Source organism: Felis catus, chromosome X, assembly GCF_018350175.1.
Source record: "Felis catus isolate Fca126 chromosome X, F.catus_Fca126_mat1.0, whole genome shotgun sequence".
Taxonomy (NCBI): domain Eukaryota; kingdom Metazoa; phylum Chordata; class Mammalia; order Carnivora; family Felidae; genus Felis; species Felis catus.
Window position 1 is genome coordinate 8,113,947 of NC_058386.1, and position 18,631 is coordinate 8,132,577.

The 18,631-nt window shown below is 49.3% G+C and overlaps 1 protein-coding gene across 5 annotated transcripts in view; it reads right to left on the reverse strand.

Annotated features, from left to right (window-relative positions):
• Positions 1-7,613: 7,613 nt before the first annotated feature.
• The window catches only part of ARHGAP6 (Rho GTPase activating protein 6), a 532,244-nt gene continuing 521,226 nt past the window's right edge, over positions 7,614-18,631 (reverse strand). For all 5 annotated transcript variants that reach the window (XM_045050342.1, XM_019823543.3, XM_023248925.2 and 2 more), the window contains 3 exons: positions 14,894-15,162; positions 11,807-11,887; positions 7,614-9,618 (listed from right to left, as the gene is read on the reverse strand). In XM_045050342.1, coding sequence (XP_044906277.1) covers positions 8,945-9,618; positions 11,807-11,887; positions 14,894-15,162 — 1,024 coding nt within the window. In that variant the 3' untranslated portion in view covers positions 7,614-8,944. The remainder of the gene's footprint in view (positions 9,619-11,806; positions 11,888-14,893; positions 15,163-18,631) is intronic.

Here is an 18,631-nt window from a genome sequence, read left to right on the forward strand (position 1 = left end):
TCCAGACTCAAAACAGCTATTACAAGGGCGCCTGGGTGGCTCAGTCGGTTGAGCGTCCGTCTGACTGTGGTTGAGGTCACGATCTCACGGTTCATGAGTTTGAGCCCCACGTCGGGCTCTGCGCGGACAGCCTGAGATTCTCCCTCTCTCTCTGCCCCTGCCCCACTCACACTCTCTCTCGAAAGAAACTAAAAAAACAAAACCAAAAAAACACAAAAACAGATAATACAAGGTTATGTTTTCTGCAAATAAAATTACATAATGTTTCATAATTTCTTAAGCCTACAGCATATTCAAGTGATACATGTTATTCCTTCCCCCATGACAGACAGAATACACTTACTGCTGTGGCACAGTTACCTTAAGAAAATTCCGGGCCATCTGTATAAGCGGTAAAACATCTACCTCATGCTCCCGTACGCTACTCCCTTGGTTTGAAGAGACTCCCTTGGTTTGAAGGTGACAGCGCTTCCTGCCAAGTGTTCAACCTGGCGTCACCTCCCATAGCAAGTGTTCCAGTGTTTTTGTGGGATCGTAGCCGCTGCTGGTGCAGACGTTAAAGCTTCTAAGACAAGTTCCTTCTCGGGACGCCTATGTCTACTCGGGGGATGAGGCGTGGACACGTGGGAGCCGTCTTGGATTTATAATTGTTTCCCTAATGCTTTCACACACGCAGGGTCACGTGTGACGGGGGCCACGGAAACAACTGAGTGCTACAACGGGGGAACCGCGTGAGGACAGAGACGTCACAACAGGAGCTGAGTGGAGTCCTGAAGGGCAGAATCATCATTTAAACCCTTTGCTTTTCCTTCTACATTTTCGGGTAAGTTCCCGCGGCTAGTTCCCGGCCCTTCAATGGCTTGGCATGGAAGACGATCAGGACGTTTTTGGCGGCAAGTACCAGAGGCCTTGCTGGGACTCGTCACCACGGGTGCAAGGCTGAGTGTGCACCTGGTCGATTCCAGCTCCCCGGATGCCGTTCCCTTCATGCTTCATTTCAGCTTCGTCCCGATGGGGCGAACTCCCTTCACCATCCTCCTGAGTGGGTGAATTGTACTGTGTGTAGTTACAGCCCAAGAGAGCTATTTTGAAAAAAGAAAAAAAAAATGTGCTGGCTGATCCCTACAGCTCCCCTCTGCTATTAATTGAGAAGTCAGTTTACCAAGAGGCAAACCATAAGAGACTCTTGACTCTGGAGAACAAACTGAGGGCCGCTGGCAGGAGGTGGGTGGGGGATGGGCTAGACGTGATGGGCGTGGAGGGCACCTGTTGCGATGAGCACCGGGTGCGGTATGTAAGTGCTGCATCACTAAATCCTGCTCCTGAAGCCGATGCTAGCCTCGATGTTAACTAACTTGGATTGAAAGAAAATCTTGGAAGAAAAAAAACAGCCAGTAACTCAATTAAGCAAAAGAAAAGACAACGCAATATAAACACATAAACCAAGTCTATACATACTAACAAACGGCTAAGAAGGTTTTTGAAGGAGAATCACTAAAAATGTTTCCCTGAAACCGGAAAGGGTTGGGAAAATAGTCACAAATGATGTACGTTTATGTGTTTCTGGCTACACTATAACAGGTAATCATGTTATGATTTCCAGCTTCATCTAACTTTTAAAAAAACAGACGATTCGATATCAGTCAGGCAAAGTATTGCTTTAGAGCAGCCGTCTGGATCTTGCTGCCCATCCCTCCCTCCAGCTGTCTCCCTTTTGTGGCTTCCCAGCTTGATGCTTCTCAAACTTCCCTGCAGATCAGAATAGCCTGGAAGGCTTGTTAAAACAGAGGGAGGGGGGCAGCCCCAGGATTCCTGATTCAGCAAGTCAGGGAGGATTTGCATTCCTAACGGAGCTCCCAGGAGACTGGGCTGCTGGGAGGGGGGGGGGGCCCGCGATCTCGGCCCCACTTTCCTCCAGGTCCTTGAAATCCTGCACACTGCCACCCGTCCCCGCCCCCGGCTCTGCCTGGCGCCGGCCGAAGTCCCAAGTAGGAAAGCGTGTTCAATGTAAATGCCGCTTGGCCAATTTTGCGTGTTTCCGTCTCCTCCTTCAAGCCCACCCGCTCCCCTCTGTTTTGAATGTCGCACAATTTCACCTTTGTTTTGTGTCAATAATGAAAATCTATCCTTTGTTAGGTTTTTTTTTTTTTTTGAGTTTATTTTGAGAGAGAGAGTGCGAGAGCGAGTGGGGGAGGGGCAGAGAGAGAAGGCGACCAGGAGATCATGACCTGAGCCGAAATGAAGAGCCAGAGGCTTGGGGCGCCTGGGTGACTCAGTCGGTTAGGCGTCCGACTTCGGCTCAGGTCGTGATCTCTTGGGTCGTGGGCTCGAGCCCCGTGTCGGGCTCTGTGCTGCCAGCTCGGAGCCTGGAGCCTGCTTCAGATTCTATGTCTCCCTCTCTCTCTGCCCCTCCCCCGCTCGTGCTCGCGCGCTCTCTCTCAAAAGTAAATAAATCATTAAAAAAAAAAGTCAGATACTTAACCAACTGAGCCACCCCTGGAAATCTGCCCTTCCTCTGAAAGTTCATCTGCTCACATGACTTCTGTAGGTGATGGCGAGTTAGCAATGAGGTGAAGACAGTGTCCCCAGCGGGCACACAGAAAACCCCTCTTCTGCGAGCTGCTCCTGCGTGAATCGTGGTCTCAGAGGGAAAACGCATCATCTGGGTTATCTCTGCTACTTGAGCTTTGCTCACCATATTCGTTGGCGAGGGCACAGCAAAGCACCACGAACTGAGTGGTTTACACCACAGCAAGGCATTCTCTCGAGTTCTGGAAGCGACAAGTAAGATCAGAGTGCAGAGCCAGGCCCCTGGGGAAAATGGGCTCCAGGCCTCTCTGCCGGCTTCCGGTAGTTCCTTGGCCTGTGGCAGAACCCCAGTCTCCACATGGATGGGGGGCTGTGTCTGCACCCAAATTTCCCTTTATTAGGACACCCAGCCACACTGGGTTTGTGCCCTCACTAATAATGACCTCATCTTACGTCAATCATTTGCAAAGACCCCGTTTGCAAATAAGATCACGTCCACAGGTAATGTGACTTCAACATCTTTTGGGGGGACACAACTCAACCCCAAACATTCACATTTGCAGAACGGCTTACCCAGGGCCCGTCCAGCCTCTCCCTCTGGCGTCTGCACTCTGTCCCTGCCGAAGGGCTCCGCCGTCTTTGCACATTTCGCTCAGCAGCGACACTGCAAACCAGCACTGGCTTGGTCCCTCGCGGATCTTCGCCCTTCTGCCAAGCTCGGATGTGCTCAAGGCCGAGGCGGCAACCGCCCCTCCCCAGATGGCTAAGCAGCTGATGGAAATCTCTTGGTGGGAGGTGAGAGGGAGGGCAAGACCACCAGATGCAAAGTGTCCTGTGGCGCATCGGGAAGGAAGAAGGGCCAGGTGGCTCATCTGGCCTCATGCTCCTCTCATGACTGACCTTCCCGAGCACAGTCTGGCCCCAGACTGGTCCTTGATCTTGGAGCCAGCGAAGTAACCGGACTTTAAGGAGGCTCTGAGCACCGACTCGCCCTGTTTGTCTCCTGTAGGAAAAAGCATGTCTCTAATTCCTTTTCTAATGCATTTTACCTTTGTGGAAACCCACTCACAACCCCAGAGCTGGCCCAGAGATGATTTTAAGCTGAACACATTTGAGAAGTTTTATGGTCCTGAAGGAGACGGGAAAATCACTCATACCTGTATAGACTCACATTATCGCAAACTTTCTTTTCTGCTGTCTGTTCTCCTAAAAGCCCGTGTGTCTTTCTTACATAAACCTATTTGTTTTTCTCAAAGAAGCCGTCTCTCCCCGCTCCCTTTTCTCTCCTAAGACAGATAAACCTTTAACTTCAACCATTTAAGGGGCCAGCTACTCTTTGGCTGGCTCCCATTATGGGAATGAAATACACCCTTTTCTCCTGTTAAGCTGTCTTTTGCTAGTTTAATTCACAGGCCCTGGGTAGAACACTTAAGAGGGTAGGAGGAAATTTTTTTTTTTTCCTCCTTCAGTTTCTGAGCAAACGTGGGCATATTATCTGTATGGAAACACCGGAAGGTCTGTCCAACATGTCGCCCAAGAACCACAGAGCACAATTGGATGGCCTGCCACCACATCCTGGCTCTGCCGCCCTGTAGTTGTGTGACCTTGGGCGACTCGTGTGATGTCACTCTGAATCATCTGTGCCCTCTGCCAACAGAGGACAGCTGTGGTTCCTGTCTACTGCTTGTGGAGGTTAGAGGAGTTGAGTGAAACACCTCTGTTCGAGCAGATGTTGTTAATAGATGCTAGTTACAGGACCTGCCCTTCGCAGCAGAGGGTCCCAGGTTGTATCTTCTAAAGCGATCGCACGTGGGATGCCAATTCGCGGCAATTTGTTGACTACTTAGTGTATGGCCGGCTGCTGCTCTAGGTAGTTTCTCGCTTAACCCTCAGAACAGTCCTGAAGGTCGGGTATTATGCCCTGATGACTCTGAGGTCACCCGGCTAGTGAATGACAAAGCCGGGAGTCAAACCCTGTTCTCTCTGACCCCGAAGGCCACACTTCGAGAGGTCATTGTTTCTCCAATATTAGCAAGCGAGCACCAAGCAGGGAGCAGGCAAATATACATTTACTTGCCATGCCTACGACTAGATTTTTACTCTTAAGAATGGAAAGATAACACATCCAAGCCACCCGCCCTGCCTGTCCCAGATAGTACAGAGCTTCTCCCCAGCCTGTCCTGCCGTTTCTTCCAAAGTCTGTTAATTTGGAAAACATACCTCCATCTCTGTGTTTGCGGGGAGGCCCACGGACTTGTGTGTTTGGTCCATCGCATGGTAAATTGCTCGATCACATTTACACGCATACGCTCGGCCAACAATTTATCAAATGCCGACCGTATGTTGGGTCTCTGCCCAGTCCTGAGCACACAGTGCCTGCCTTCGAGGGCAGAGTGGGAATGATCTCGAGATGCAACATACAGCGGTACTGATAAGGCACAGCAACGCTCGTGAAAATGGCCACGTGGGCCAAGTACCTGTGTAAGTTGTGATTCAGCACGTGTGTGCGACGGGAGGCGTCAAGCCAACTTTATAAGGAAATAATAGCCTTTGAGTAGGAAATGCAGGGAAGAGCAGTCGAGACCCTTGGAACAGAAGTGCGTCCTGCGTGTGGGGATGGGGTGTCTCCCGGATGTGGCCAGAGGAGCGCGTAGCGCTGTGGGGAGACACCAGGGGCGGAAGGCGGATTGAGGTTGGACTCTGGAGCGTTTGGATGTTATCACCGGGCGTGTGGACTTTGTCTTGGAGGCCAGAGGGGGAGGAGGCCATCGGTGGTTTTAAAGCAGGGACACACCCGTGACAAGGTGTGGATTGTAAACTACACCCAGGGCGGTGACACGGAGGAACGAAGGAGATGGTGAGGGCAGACGCACAGAAGACACCTGCGAGACAGGCCGTGAGGGTGGGATCCTGGGGAGGCTGGGATCCCGGGGAGGCTGGGGGTAAGATGCCCTGGACCAGAGGGTGGCTGGTGGCTAGAGAGAATGTGGCTGCACGTGGCAGGCATGCAGCTGGTCCTTCAGGGCTGGGGAGGCCCCGTGCAACATTCAGTGAAGATGTCAAGCCACTGGGGACTGAGTGGGGTACCATGGCTGCAGATGAGGGTGACCAGACTTAGCAAGAGACAGTTCAATTGAATGTCAGGTAACCAGTGAGTGGCTCTCTAACAGAAGTACGTCCCGTGTCGTATCTGGGACAAGAAATCTGTGTTCAGTATAATTACATCTCAGACACGGCACGCGAGGTGCCTCTACTAAAACGTGACCATTGAGGCAGGGCCCTGGTTTCTTTTTTTTATCACGAAAGCCGGGATGTCCCCATCAAACTGGGACGAGTTGGTCACTCTAGGCTGAACGGATGTCGCCTGAATTGAATTTCGAGAATCTCCTGACCCTTTTGCAACCTCCGTGGGGTCTTTGGTTGGGGCGGGTGCTGCGCGCACCTTGGTGCGCGGGGGGGCCTCACCGGGCCAGGGGTGCGCACCCCAGGGACCACTATCCGCAGTCGCCGGTCTCCGCCACACCATCTGTCGCCTCGACTGCGCCGAAGACTCTCCACCTTTTTTGGCATTCGCCTTTGGTTTGCATTTTTTTTCTCTCGAACATTTGCTGCCCGTTTAGTCCCGTTTCAAAAATCCGTCCGGCCGAGCCGTGGTCCCGTCTCTCGTCCACCCCCTGCCGTCCGCCTGCCCGAAGCCTGCGCCACAGGCCTGGACTTTGTTCCGGCGGCTCCTTACGTTTAATCCCAATGCTGTCCCCCTGCCAAGCAGGTGTGTAGTGAAACGCGCATGAGAAAAGAAGCAAGCCGGGCTTATCTAGATGTTTCCTCAACTTGCGCAAATTCCACCGGTGGGAGAGGTTTGGGTTTTCTGTGACAAACCACAACGCGCGTACATTAACAGCCACTTAGATGGATCAAGAGAAATTCGCGTTCTGGCCATTTCTGCCATCATCTTTCTGGCCCTGTTGCCAGAGACACACAAGCAGTGCTCGTGTTCACAGACACAGAGACACCTGCGACATCGCTTCTTTGCTCGCAGGAGTAACTGGAACAGCCTGCTCCACGGTTTTGTCCAACTTGAAAGCATCTGAGCTCTATTTGTTTCTTGTCAGGGGTTCTGTCATTTACAAGGTGTTAGAAATTACTTCAATTTCCACTCCGGTCCTTGGGTCCCGTGTGTGTATTTTAAAGCAACTTATTTTCAATGTGATAAGGGTATCTAAAAACCCAGCTTTCACTCGCTATGCTAAAGATACGGCCGCTGGGCTTAAATCACACCAAGAGAGAGGGAGAGTGAATATTGTTTCTCTCTCTCTCTCTCTCTTTCACACACACACACACACACACACACTCAGTTTGATTATTTAAAATACATGCTGAGCCCTGTTTCCTGGACCAGCTATTCTAGATCTGACTATCAACAGATGGAGAGACTTTTCATTACCCTTTGTGTCACAGACGTCCACCGCAGAGCCATTTGGTCTGGAAGCTTTAAAACATAAAACTCTTTGGGCAAGAGCCTGGCGGGCAGAAGGCCCGATGCACGAGGCAGTTCAGTCCAGAATGGAGGGAAACAACTGGCCGGGTCACAGTCACGCTCAAAGCCTGGAAAACACAGGGTCAGTAGGAGGAGAGGGGGTGGCACGGAAAAGCAACTTGCCATCCACAATCAAGTAGCGTTTGCTCGGAGCCTCGTTCACAACTTTCCGCTGCGTGGGGGCACCCGGGAAGATCCGGATACGGGCGGCCAAATCCTTCCTGAGTCCCAGCCGGCCGCTGAAACGAATGAAGCATCTAAGGCCCTTAGGACGGATGTACCTTACAGGAATTGTGTTGGCAACACCTGTCCAGCAGGCGGAAACCCGGCCTGTGGCTAAACACTGCCTCCACTCGCAAGAAATGATTGTTGTAAACTTCTAAGTGTGTCAGTGTTCCCGAACCGTCTGATAATTTTTTACCAGCTCTTTAGCTGCATATGTATAGTAGCACTGCTGTCTATTGCACTTGGACTTGTGGATAGTGAAGGGTAGGTCTGGAATGGCGGGTGAGTTCATTCATCAGATTTAATGCCAGGGAACAAAGTCTCTGTTTAACTTTTTATTCATCATGGCACAAGATAGAACATGAAGAAACACCACGGAAAATTTCATTGCCAACATGAAGATTAAGAGTAGCATGTTCCATAAAAAAAAAAAAAATTCCTTTTCTATAATACACATTCCCTTATGAAGTGAAAAAAAAAAAAAAAATCTCAGAAAATACTGAAGCGAATCGCCACCTGCTGGTCAAAAATGGTTTTGCGGTTGAAAGACTTCAAACTGAAGTGTGGCAGGAGCATTTTACAATACACACAAAATTCCTGAAGGAAACATTTCCTCAGCCTTTGGCACGACGTCAATACAAAGCTGTAGTTTTTTTTTTTTTTCCAAACATGATTTACTTTACAAAGGACTGCGTATAATTTGGTTAATACTGATTGTGGGGCAGAAGGAAAAACTGCGTTCTGTAATTTGAATACTCCATTTGGATTCTTAAACACTTTACAGTTGGATTCCAGTTTGTAGTTTTGAAAAATACATAAAAATTATACATTATAAATATATATTATATATGGTCTATATAAAACTGAATTTGATCTAAACTGGGAAGGACAACTTAATTATTCTTTCTTTGTTAGGCACGGCCTTTCTCTTGTTTGATTAACTGAAACCTTTCTAAACTGATTCTAAAAATATATTCCATAATGTATCAAATTTAATATTCTCCTTAAAACATATTCAATATGAAAAAGCATTCGGTGACTACATTTTTTTGGTATCTCACTACTATATAAAAATATGGCTTGGCATATTCTGTTTTGTTTTGCTGTGTTAGCGTTTTTTCTTAGGCATTGAAGGAAGGGCTATCCCCAGTTAAAAAGCTATGGCAAAAGCACAGAAACCTGCTTGTGCATATTCTAGAACATTCTATGGAATCTCATTCCTTAGTAGGCGTGAAGTGATTTAAAAAAAAAAATGGTTCCTTCTGTTTCTGTGAATATATCATATATGATTATCATACATAATCTGTTACAGAATATACAACAGTCAGAACGGAAGTCACATAAATACAATTAAGCGATATCAAAGCAAGAGTTTTATCTTATACAGAGCCAAAGTGAGTAGTTTTTCGATTGGATATCGCCATCCGGTTTTGTTTTTGTTTTCTCCTAAGGCTGGCTATGCAATAGAACGTTATTATCAATGGCAAGGGTAGTGCTCTATATCTTTGAGTGAACTGGGTTTCTCCTGTGTTATTTTTTTAAAGTGTAAAAGAAGACAAATAAGTAGAAGTGTCCAATTGTCCCACACCACCTTTTTTCCCTACTGAGTGAAAGAAGGCCGTTTGGGACGTGGGGGCGCGAACTCGGGCGGGCTCAGACCAGCGTTTCCGGGAGGGCGTCGGGGTTGTCGGTGGACAAGAGCTCCCAGATTTGCCACCGCTCTCTCTGCCAGTCGAGCCAGTCGGGGTCGCCCAAAGTCTTGCTGTTCTGATCGCCGGCGGGACCGGAGTAGGCAGTGCTCGGGTTTTGCTCGGTGGCCCGAGGCTCTTCCGAAGCTGTTCTGGAACCTTCTTCGGGCCTCTGAGGCCTCCACAGCAGTGACTCAGCAGGCTGGCGGGCTGACGCCAAAGCTTGCTTCCCTGGACCAGGATAAGGAGGAGGAGGCCTCTTGTCACGCTTCTCGCCCTCTCGAGGTCTCTGGTGCCAGGGCTTGGCTCTGCTCTGCGGCCAGGCGGTGCCTGGCTCGCTCTGGGTGAGGTCTTCGGCACTGCCCAGAGTCAAATGCCGCCCTGCCTTGGGCATGGCCTGCTCGGGTCTCCTGCCGCCGCCCTGGATGTGGGGCGTGCTGCAGACCCGTGACACGGGAGGGCAGGCCGTGCACTCCACCTCGGTGGCCGTGGTCCGAGTCCTCCGAATGACCTGCCGGCCACGTTCCAGTTCTGTGGGGCTCCCGTGCCACTGAGGCCAATTCGGGGACAGGTTCCCCTGAGAAAGGGAACATGGCCCCGGTCGCAGGGAGCTACTTTCAAAAATGTCTCCATAGGAACCTGGAGGCCAGAGAGAGGGGCAAGAGAGGGAATTAGTTTGCAGAATCCCCGTGGGGAGGTCCCATCATTTCCTTCCCACTGGCAGCTTCAAAACCCTCAAGTAAAATATTTCCTAGTAAAAGAAATGACACGTGACGTTTTGGTCACCGGCACAGTGCCCGTCGCAGCTCCAAAGACAGACGTTAGCTGTCAAACTAGATAGTCCTGGCCACTGATTTATTTCAGGAAAGGCCCCTTCCACGTGGCTATGAACACTTCTCCGAGCGTGGAAGGTAAAGGAAGCGCTCTCTTCTTGTTCGGGGCAATTTGCAGTCCTGGGGAGACACAAATTCTAATGCTTCCGTGTCTCTACGACGTCAGTAAAAGCCATTGGAATAAATGAACTGAATCTAAACTGGCCCCGTGGGAAGGACTGGTTGACATTTCCCAGCCTGCCTTGCATTTAGGAGGGCCACATAACTGAGGCCTGGCCAGCCAGGGTGCAGAGATGTGATGTCAGCCATTTCTAGGCCTGGTCCAATAAAAACACACACGCCTGTGAGTCTTCCGGGCTCACCCCTTCCGCCCACTACTAGGCTGGGATGGAGACACCCCCGGGGAGCCACCCCCGGGGAGCTCGGGCTGGGTGGGGCCCGAGCCCCTGAATGGCTGTGTGGACCAGAGCTCCCCCGCCCCTCCTCGCCCTGCACGATCCACACTGTGACGTGATGTGAGGGAGAGATCAACCTGTGACAGGTTAAGGCTCGAGGAAACTGAAGGGAGGGCAAAAGACTGCATTTCGCGAACAAACAGGTTCTTGGCGCCTATGTCCCCAGACCGCCATTGCCCCGTTCTCTCATTTACTAAAAAGTAGGCGGGGAAAGAGAAGACGATCACTGGGGCAAGAGACAGCAGCGTTTACGCAGGGACTGATCAGAGTTGAAATAGCACGGGGAAATGGAGCGGAACATCTGGGACTAGTTTATCCTTGAGGCAAAAGGTAGTAAAGCACCTCATAGGATACAACAGGATGTAGTTAGATAAAGGACCCGTTCGAAATTCAGCTGGATCAGATGCCACTCAATTAAAGATGCACTATAGACACACTCACATGTACACACACACACACACACACACACACACATACGTATTTGGAACAAAAAACCAAAACAGTTTACACACTTCATGCTGTGTATTAACATATGTTCCACATGGATGAAAGAATTAAGGGCTAAAATAATGAAATACTATGAAAGAGGAAAGCATATAAATGATTAATGCTTAAGTAAAGATCAGTTTGGTGGAAGAATTCACAAAAACAAAGAGCCATAGACTAGATTATGTAAAACGTAACAATTCCAGATATCCAAAGGGGGACAAAACTGTAAGGGATGAAAGAAATGCAAATGAAACTAATAAATACAACTGTGGTTTCGAATGAGCAAAAATGCAAACTAGTGACTGCACCTCTGGATGTTTGGGAAGGTTCTTAATTTTGACTCGCTGCCCTATTCTGGGTTTATGACTTGCTTTCCCAAATTCTGTGAATCTGTTCTTCATTGAAAATACAGAACAAAATGCGCAAGAAAGAAGTTCCTGACAGCATCACTTATTACAACGATAACCAAAAAATGGGTTGTAAACCAGGCGTATGCAGTCTGGAACACTACGTGGCCCTTCACAATAATAATGGCAAATAACCGGAAAATGGAAGTGAAACAGATAATATAAAGTTGCACAGACAGAATGATTGTAACTATGTTTAACAACTCTTGCAAAGGGGGTGCCCGGGTGGCTGAGTCCGTTGAGGGTCGGACTTCAGCTCAGGCCATGATCTCACAGCTCGTGAGCTCCAGCCCCGCGTCGGGCTCTGTGCCGACAGCTCAGGACCTGGAGCCCGCTTCGGATTCTGTGTCTCCCTCTCTCTCTGCCCTTCCCCCATTCACGCGCTGTCTCTGTGTCTCTCAAAAAGGAATAAACCTTAAAAAAATAATAAAAAACTCTTGCAAAGGAAATGAAATGAAGTATAGTCAAAGGTTGACATACCTTGGCAGAAAGGCTAAGTATAGCTTTATATGGTTTTCCCCCTATTTTCAGCATTTTCCAGATAACATCTGACAAGTACTTAATATGATAGTAGGAAAAAAAGCAAAGAAACTTAATTTAGAAAGCAAGTACAATAAACAGCCTTTAAAAGATAGTATGTCACCTGTCATTCCCGGGTCTTTGGATCCACTTTTTAATGTTGAATGCCAAGTTCCCCAGATATTGAAAGGCTCCTCTGCCATATCTAGGAAAAAGTGTAAAGAGAAAGGTATGTGACTCACAATGGAAATCGACGAGCAAAAAGTCAATCAACAAACATTTTTGTAACATGGTATCACATTCGAGATCGTACCGGATACAAGACAGAACAAGGTGCGTACCTGCCTTTCAGGAGGCTTAGTCCGTTGGGGATTTATTTACAAAAAGGCTTTCTATATAATGGTCGTGGTACACAGAATAAGGGCCCCCAAAGATGTCTGTGTCATGATCCTCAGAACCTGTAAAGATGTCATACGCCAAAGGGACTGCAGGTCTGATTAAATTATGAGTCTTGAGACGAGATGATGATCTGGATTAGCTGGACGGGTAGACCCGATGCGATCACAAGGGTCCTTATGAGGGGGAGGCAGAAAAGGTGCTATATTGTTGGAGGAAGGGCCACGAGCCAGAGAACACAGGTGGCCTCTCGGAGCCTGGAGCCTCCAGGAGTAACACAGCCCTGAGGACCCCTTTGGATTGGTGAAGTCCAGAAGTGTAAGATGATACACGTGTGTGTCGTTTTCAACCACTAACCTGTCACTTGCTAGAGCAGCGATGGGGAGTGAATACAATGGTGACGGATGACAACAGCTCTGACGGCAGTTACTGAGACCGAGGAACGTAAAATAGTCACCGTCCCTCTGCTGGTACTACCCTCCGCCATACCCCGCTGCTGACATCAACAGGTTCACCCCTGCCTGTATTCATTCACAAGCTGGCAGAGGAAGGCGCTGTATGGGGCGTTCTCTCCATCTCAGAGTCCCCGCTACGACCCTGTGATGTGATCCTAATGAGTATTTCTTTTCTTTTTTTAATATGAAATTTATTGTGAAATTGGTTTCCATACGACACCCAGTGCTCGTCCCAACAGGTGCCCCATAATGAGTATTTCTTGAAGCAAGCGTCTACCGGGTGCTTCCCTGGGGCAGCCGTTTGGACGCCTTGTGACCTTGTCGAGCGCTCGCTGCGCGCCAGGTTCTGTGTTGAGGACTTTACGTGGGCGAGCGAATGGAACGCTCAGAGTTACTGCTCCTGTCTTTCTTAGTTTCCATACGAGGAGGGGAGGGGACTCCGAAAGGCTCCGTCTCTCCTGCAGGCTGTGCGTGGCCGAACAGGTTACCGACGCCAAGTCTCGTGCTCTGGTCATGGGACACCAACACGACTTGTTTCTAATTCCCTCGGGGTGGGGTTGTTTGTAGGGAGACAGTTACTGAGTGGACAGGATTGCTTAGCCCCGCACCAGTGACACCGGGGGCCGAATCCTTCTCTGCGGGGAGCGGTCCCGCATGCCGCGGGATGTTCAGCCCTGGGCTCTACAGTCTGGACCCCAGTAGCAACCCCTCCCAAGTCGTGATAACCCCAAATGCCTACAGACATCGTCACCTGTCCCCCGGTGCGCAAAATTGAGGACCACAGTGCCAGAGTTTGCCAAGATAGCCAACAGACAGAAAGAACTAGTGAGTGCCTCAGTCTACCTGCTAACAAATCAGAGCTTTCCTAGTGGGAAGTTGTCGAATAACATCTCTCTGAATCTGTATTTAGAAACCCGAATATGCCGGGCCTCTTACAACGGCCAGATTCTCTTCAGAGCACGTTCCTGTGTTGTTGGTGCAGAGAATGTTACGTATAGAAAATCTGTCACTAATTTAAAAAAGCAAATATTAGAGATCATTTATATACGTCAGAAAGGGAATAGTAAATCTATGATGCATCGATATCATGGCCATGAAGAATGTGAGCAAAATGGAAAATGCTAAATGATATGAGTTTAAGTGAGATACGCTTAATTCAAAAGGAGCTATACTTTGGAAAACAAAGCTGTAAAGTTAGGTATACATCTGGACAAGGACTATGAAAACTAAAGTTTTACATTTAAAAAATAAATTTTATGCTTGAAGGCAACATGGGTTACTGTTTTCTTTTTTTTTTAATTTTTATAATGTTTATTTATTTTTGAAGGAGAGAGAGACAGAGTGTGAGCAGGAGAGGGGCAGAGAGAGGGGCAGATTCGGGGACACAGAATCCGAAGCGGGCTCCAGGCTCCGAGCTGCCAGCACAGAGCCCGACACGGGGCTCAGACCCACGAACCATGAGAACATGACCTGAGCCCAAGTCGGACGCTCCACCGACTGAGCCACCGGGCGCCCCAGGTTACTGTTTTCATTACGAATTTTCTCAATTATTTTTTGACATGATTATTTATAAAATAAAAATAAACACACTATGCTTTAAACACACACACGCACACACACACACACAACAAACAAACAAACAAACAAAGCCCTTTCAGGGTGTTTCTGTGGATTAAATTATAAATGTAGGATAAAATGTGTCTTCCATTTACTACTCAGAGCGTCCTGCTGAGCCCTGGCACTGAGGGATTACTCTGCGGAGGAAAGGAACAGAAGCAAACATTCGGTGGTCAAATAAATTTGGGGAACACTGTAAACCACACTCTCTTTTCCACTTTAAAGAGTTTGAGAAATTGTACAATAGAGAAACCATTAGCTCGGTTAGCCCAGCATTCCCCAAACACATTTGACCATGGAACTCTTATTTTGCCAAACAAATCTCCCTCTCCCACGGAGACCTCTTTGGCACACGACGTCTCCTTATATAGTGGGTTCGGCTTCCTCTCTTTGTAAAAGTAACAGCAATAATCAGGTGGCATCTTAGACATGCAAACATGCTCCCAAACTCAGTGGCGAGGACACATCAAGTCCCTCAGGTGCTCGGGGGGAACAATCAGTGGGAGTATCGGGGGCTCTCTGGGCATGGGACTGCTTGCCACATGCCGGGGTCTGCAGGGACCCTGCCAGACCAGGACTGGGCCCTCCATCCCCTCCTCTTCCCAGAGCCGGAACTCGGCCAATCCCACAGAAGTACAGGAACATGAAACAAGGAAGGGATGAAGAGAAGGTCCAGGTGCCCACGCCATGCCACGTGCCATCAGGGTCACCGATCTGGCCGGCGCCGGCCGGGTTCCAGTTACCTTTGCCAAGCCTTGGTCCAGGAGAACTCTCCCTTGATTTCGACGATGGCAAGTGGCTCACCAGCACGTACTGCTCCGGCCCTTTGTAAAGCTTCTCTGAGCCCCCCGGGGCCGCGTCCTCTTGCATAGCCAGCAAGGAGCGCTCGGACAGCACTGGGGAGTTGTTGTCATAAGGGGAGAGGTCTCCGCTGGAGGCCTTGTTGGAGTCGGTGGATGAGTGCCTTCCTCCCACAGAAAATGAAACTTCCGACCGCAGCATGTCAGGGCTTCTGGTGCAAGGAGACAATAGCAAGCGCGTGAGTGTGTTAACACTTAGTGACCAGATTCAAAAGATACGACCGTGACACAAACGACAGGAGGAGAACGCATGGATGGGCACAGGGGCCGAAACCAAAAGACAATTCGGAGCAAACACTTGTACAGCGATAATGTGAAAGCGTTTCCACGACACGGCCAGCAGAGGGCAGTGAAACCCAACAGTCGTTACAGGAACTGTCCGGGCCAGGGAGGCGGGGACGATGAAACAGACATGGACCCCTGTACTCTCCAGGGGGCATCGCTCAAATGCCTGTTGCATTAATCTCGCTGCCACTGGAAAATCAAAGTCTGATGCTCACTATCTGTTAAGTAAGGAAAAACTGGCAGAGAACTCTGTGACGTTCCTTAATATCCTGAATTGAATATAATTCACATAAAACGATGAAACTTTTTACGTGAAGTTCACGATGGCTTTATGGACAACGTTTCTTCCCCCACCCGAACGCTCAGTGTGAGTAAATCCATCTTTCCTGTGACAGTGACGACAACGACGACGACGATGATGCCTCTGGTGGGAAGAATAGATTCACGTATGAAGAGGCGAAACACATGACAAATACATGACCGCCACTACAGTTCATGGGATTTTAACACTCCGAAAATGAGCCTACAAGGCACGAGTGCTTTTACAAATGGATGCACAACATGCTAATCAGCATATCCATGATGTCTTATCGGTGCATAAGTTGTCACAGCAACAGAAATAACAGCGAACGTGTGAGAGGGGCAGGAAAATGGGACCGTCAAGAACATGAAGAGAGTGTTGGAAGGCTTACCTGGGAGCATCTGTATTTTCTACCTTCCTCAAAACAGTGGCCCTGACATCTTGAAGGGAAATGATGACAGATTAAAAGTTCCAGAACCTACTTCTGTCGCCCCCCTCAACCCCACTTTGCTCCTCTTTAACTAGTCTTTGCTTTCTTCTGGTTTAATTTTGCAAAACAAATCCTTTGGGATCTTAAAGAAGGTAAACACACGCCCGAGCCATCTTTTCCTAACTAAAGGGCTGTGTGCACGCAGGACGGAGGACGTGCCCTCACAGGGGGATCTAGCTCAGTCTCGGGTTTCCAGCCGGGGTTAGCGTCCAGGAGAAAAGCCATCTCCGTATCTGTGACGTGCGTCGCCTGTCACTGACATGGCCAGGAGCTCGAGCACTTTTTTGCTGAGGAAGTTTCTTATCCACATGGAATAAATCAGTCCTTTCCTTGCCTCCTCTTTAAACCGATGATAGATAATCTTATGGGAAAGAGCCAGAGGACAACCACGAGGATGATTTTCCAGAAACGTGAGGCCTCCCGTGAAATGAAGGAAAAATAAAAGAAACTTATTTTATTTCTGCTGGAAATGGGGGGGGGGGCGGGGCAACTATTTAACCTCCGTATCTAATGGGGCGGAATTCTCCCAAATTCTAGCAGGGGAAAAACAAAGCAAAACAAATGGACACTGCTGTGTCATCACGAATTTGACTCCGGCTGAGGAAACTTTACTATGAAAATGAGAAAAACTGAATGGGTTGAACATGGAGCTGAGCTGACAATCGGGGTTCTGACCAGGGCTACAAATTAGAGTACGGGGCCAATTTCCGTGGTTTTCCCTGTTGAGTTGACAGCTTCCCCCGTCGTTAATGAAAATGTCTTAGGTCTCCTCGGCAAGAATAAGTCAGTGAGGACTAAAGCCTGATCTTGTGGGATGTTTGAAGAGAGCCCGGTGCATTCATAAGCCCAAACGCAATCACCATCAGGGCCACGAATGCTTTTTTGCCCCCTCACGTTGGGAGGAAAATGTTGGAACGGTGGCATTTTAGCTCATGGGGATCCCAACTATTCTGTCTCGCGTCTTGCTCATCTGTCTTAAAACACATAGAGAAGAGAATACATTCAGCCAAATATGATAAGCTACGGGGGCGCCTGGGGGTGGCTCAGTCGGCTGAGCGTCCGACTCCGGCTCAGGTCATGATCTCACGGTTCGTGAGTTCGGGACCCGCATCGGGCTCTGTGCAGACAGCTCAGAGCCTGGAGCCTGCTGTGGATTCTGTGTCTCCCTCTCTCTCTGCGCCTCCCCCAAGTGCGCTCTGTCTCTCTCTCTCTCTCTCTCTCTCTCTCTCTGCCTCTCAAAAATAAAGAAAAATAATTAAAAAAAAAAAAAAAAGAAAGAAAGGTGCCCTACGGAAGAAACGTAGCGGGTCTCAGCACTAGGAACACTTCGGTTTCCGCCCAGCGAGGAGGTTACTTTGGCCCTATGGAAGCATGCATCAAGTTGCCGTCCCGAGGCCTGTGGTCACCTCTGTGTGTCCCCACCCCGGCCTCGTCTTACCTTATGGCTCTTCCCATCGTTTTCCTCTCCCTAGCCTCTCAAATTACTCACTACAACGTTGTTCCACTTGCATAGTTTTGCAAGCTGCTGCAGTAAGCTCTTTGGGGACTGTGCAGACGGGGAAATCACACTCACGTTAATTATTGGGTGTACGGAAAAGGCTTCATGAGAACATTTCGTTTGCTTAACCGAAACAGAATAAAACAGAGAACAGTGGTAACGATAACAAAAATAACCGAGCTGCCACACTGTTTCCCTTCCATTTTCATGGCTGTGATTGGAGCTGATGGAGGAGAGGTGAGAGAGGAGGAGGTGGAGGGCCACTGACCACTTCCTCTGTTCTTTGGGGAACATCACCCGGGAACTCGTTGGAAATGCGAGTTCTCAAGCCTCGCTCTGGACCCACCGTCTGGACTGGCTATAACATGGGAGGCCCCCGGTGAAAAAAAAAATTAAGGATTTGCAGGTGGCGATAGCAGATCATCGAGCCAAGTGTGGGCCTCTTCTCGATGGAGGCCCTGTGCAGCTGCACAGGTTGCAGACTGTGAACTGGCTTTGCCTATTGAAAGGGCATCTGGGAGTGGGGCTAGCAAACTGTGTTTTAAAAAGCCCTCCAGGTATCTGTGACGCAGGGGCAAGTCTGAGAACCTCGAGGCCAAACTACCTTCCCTCCCTCATCCATAGATAGGGCGGTGGGCTAAGGATCTGTTGGGTCGAATCAGGAAGGACAGCACAGAGAGTGGCCCAGACGTCAGCGCTGGCTGGCCGAGGGGGTTAATGTGGCGGTCCCGACCTGGAGGTGGCTGGGGCCACAGCTGAATAAAGGGGGGGGGTGCGCCCATCCTAGCCACTCGTCAACGGCATCCAGATAACCCAATGCGTTTGGGTTGCGGATCAGAATCGGTAAGGTGAGAGGGAGCGGGAGAAGCCAACCTGCCTTTCTCTGCTCTTCAGGTTCATTCTCCTAAGTCAAGCCACCAAAGTGACTACAGCCGGGGCCCCAATCAGGGGAGAAACTGAAGGAGGCGGCCAAAGCTAAACCCTGCGGGTAGAGACACAAGCAGGTCTCACAGCGGACACAGGCTGTGAACCTGAGGGTGGCTGGGC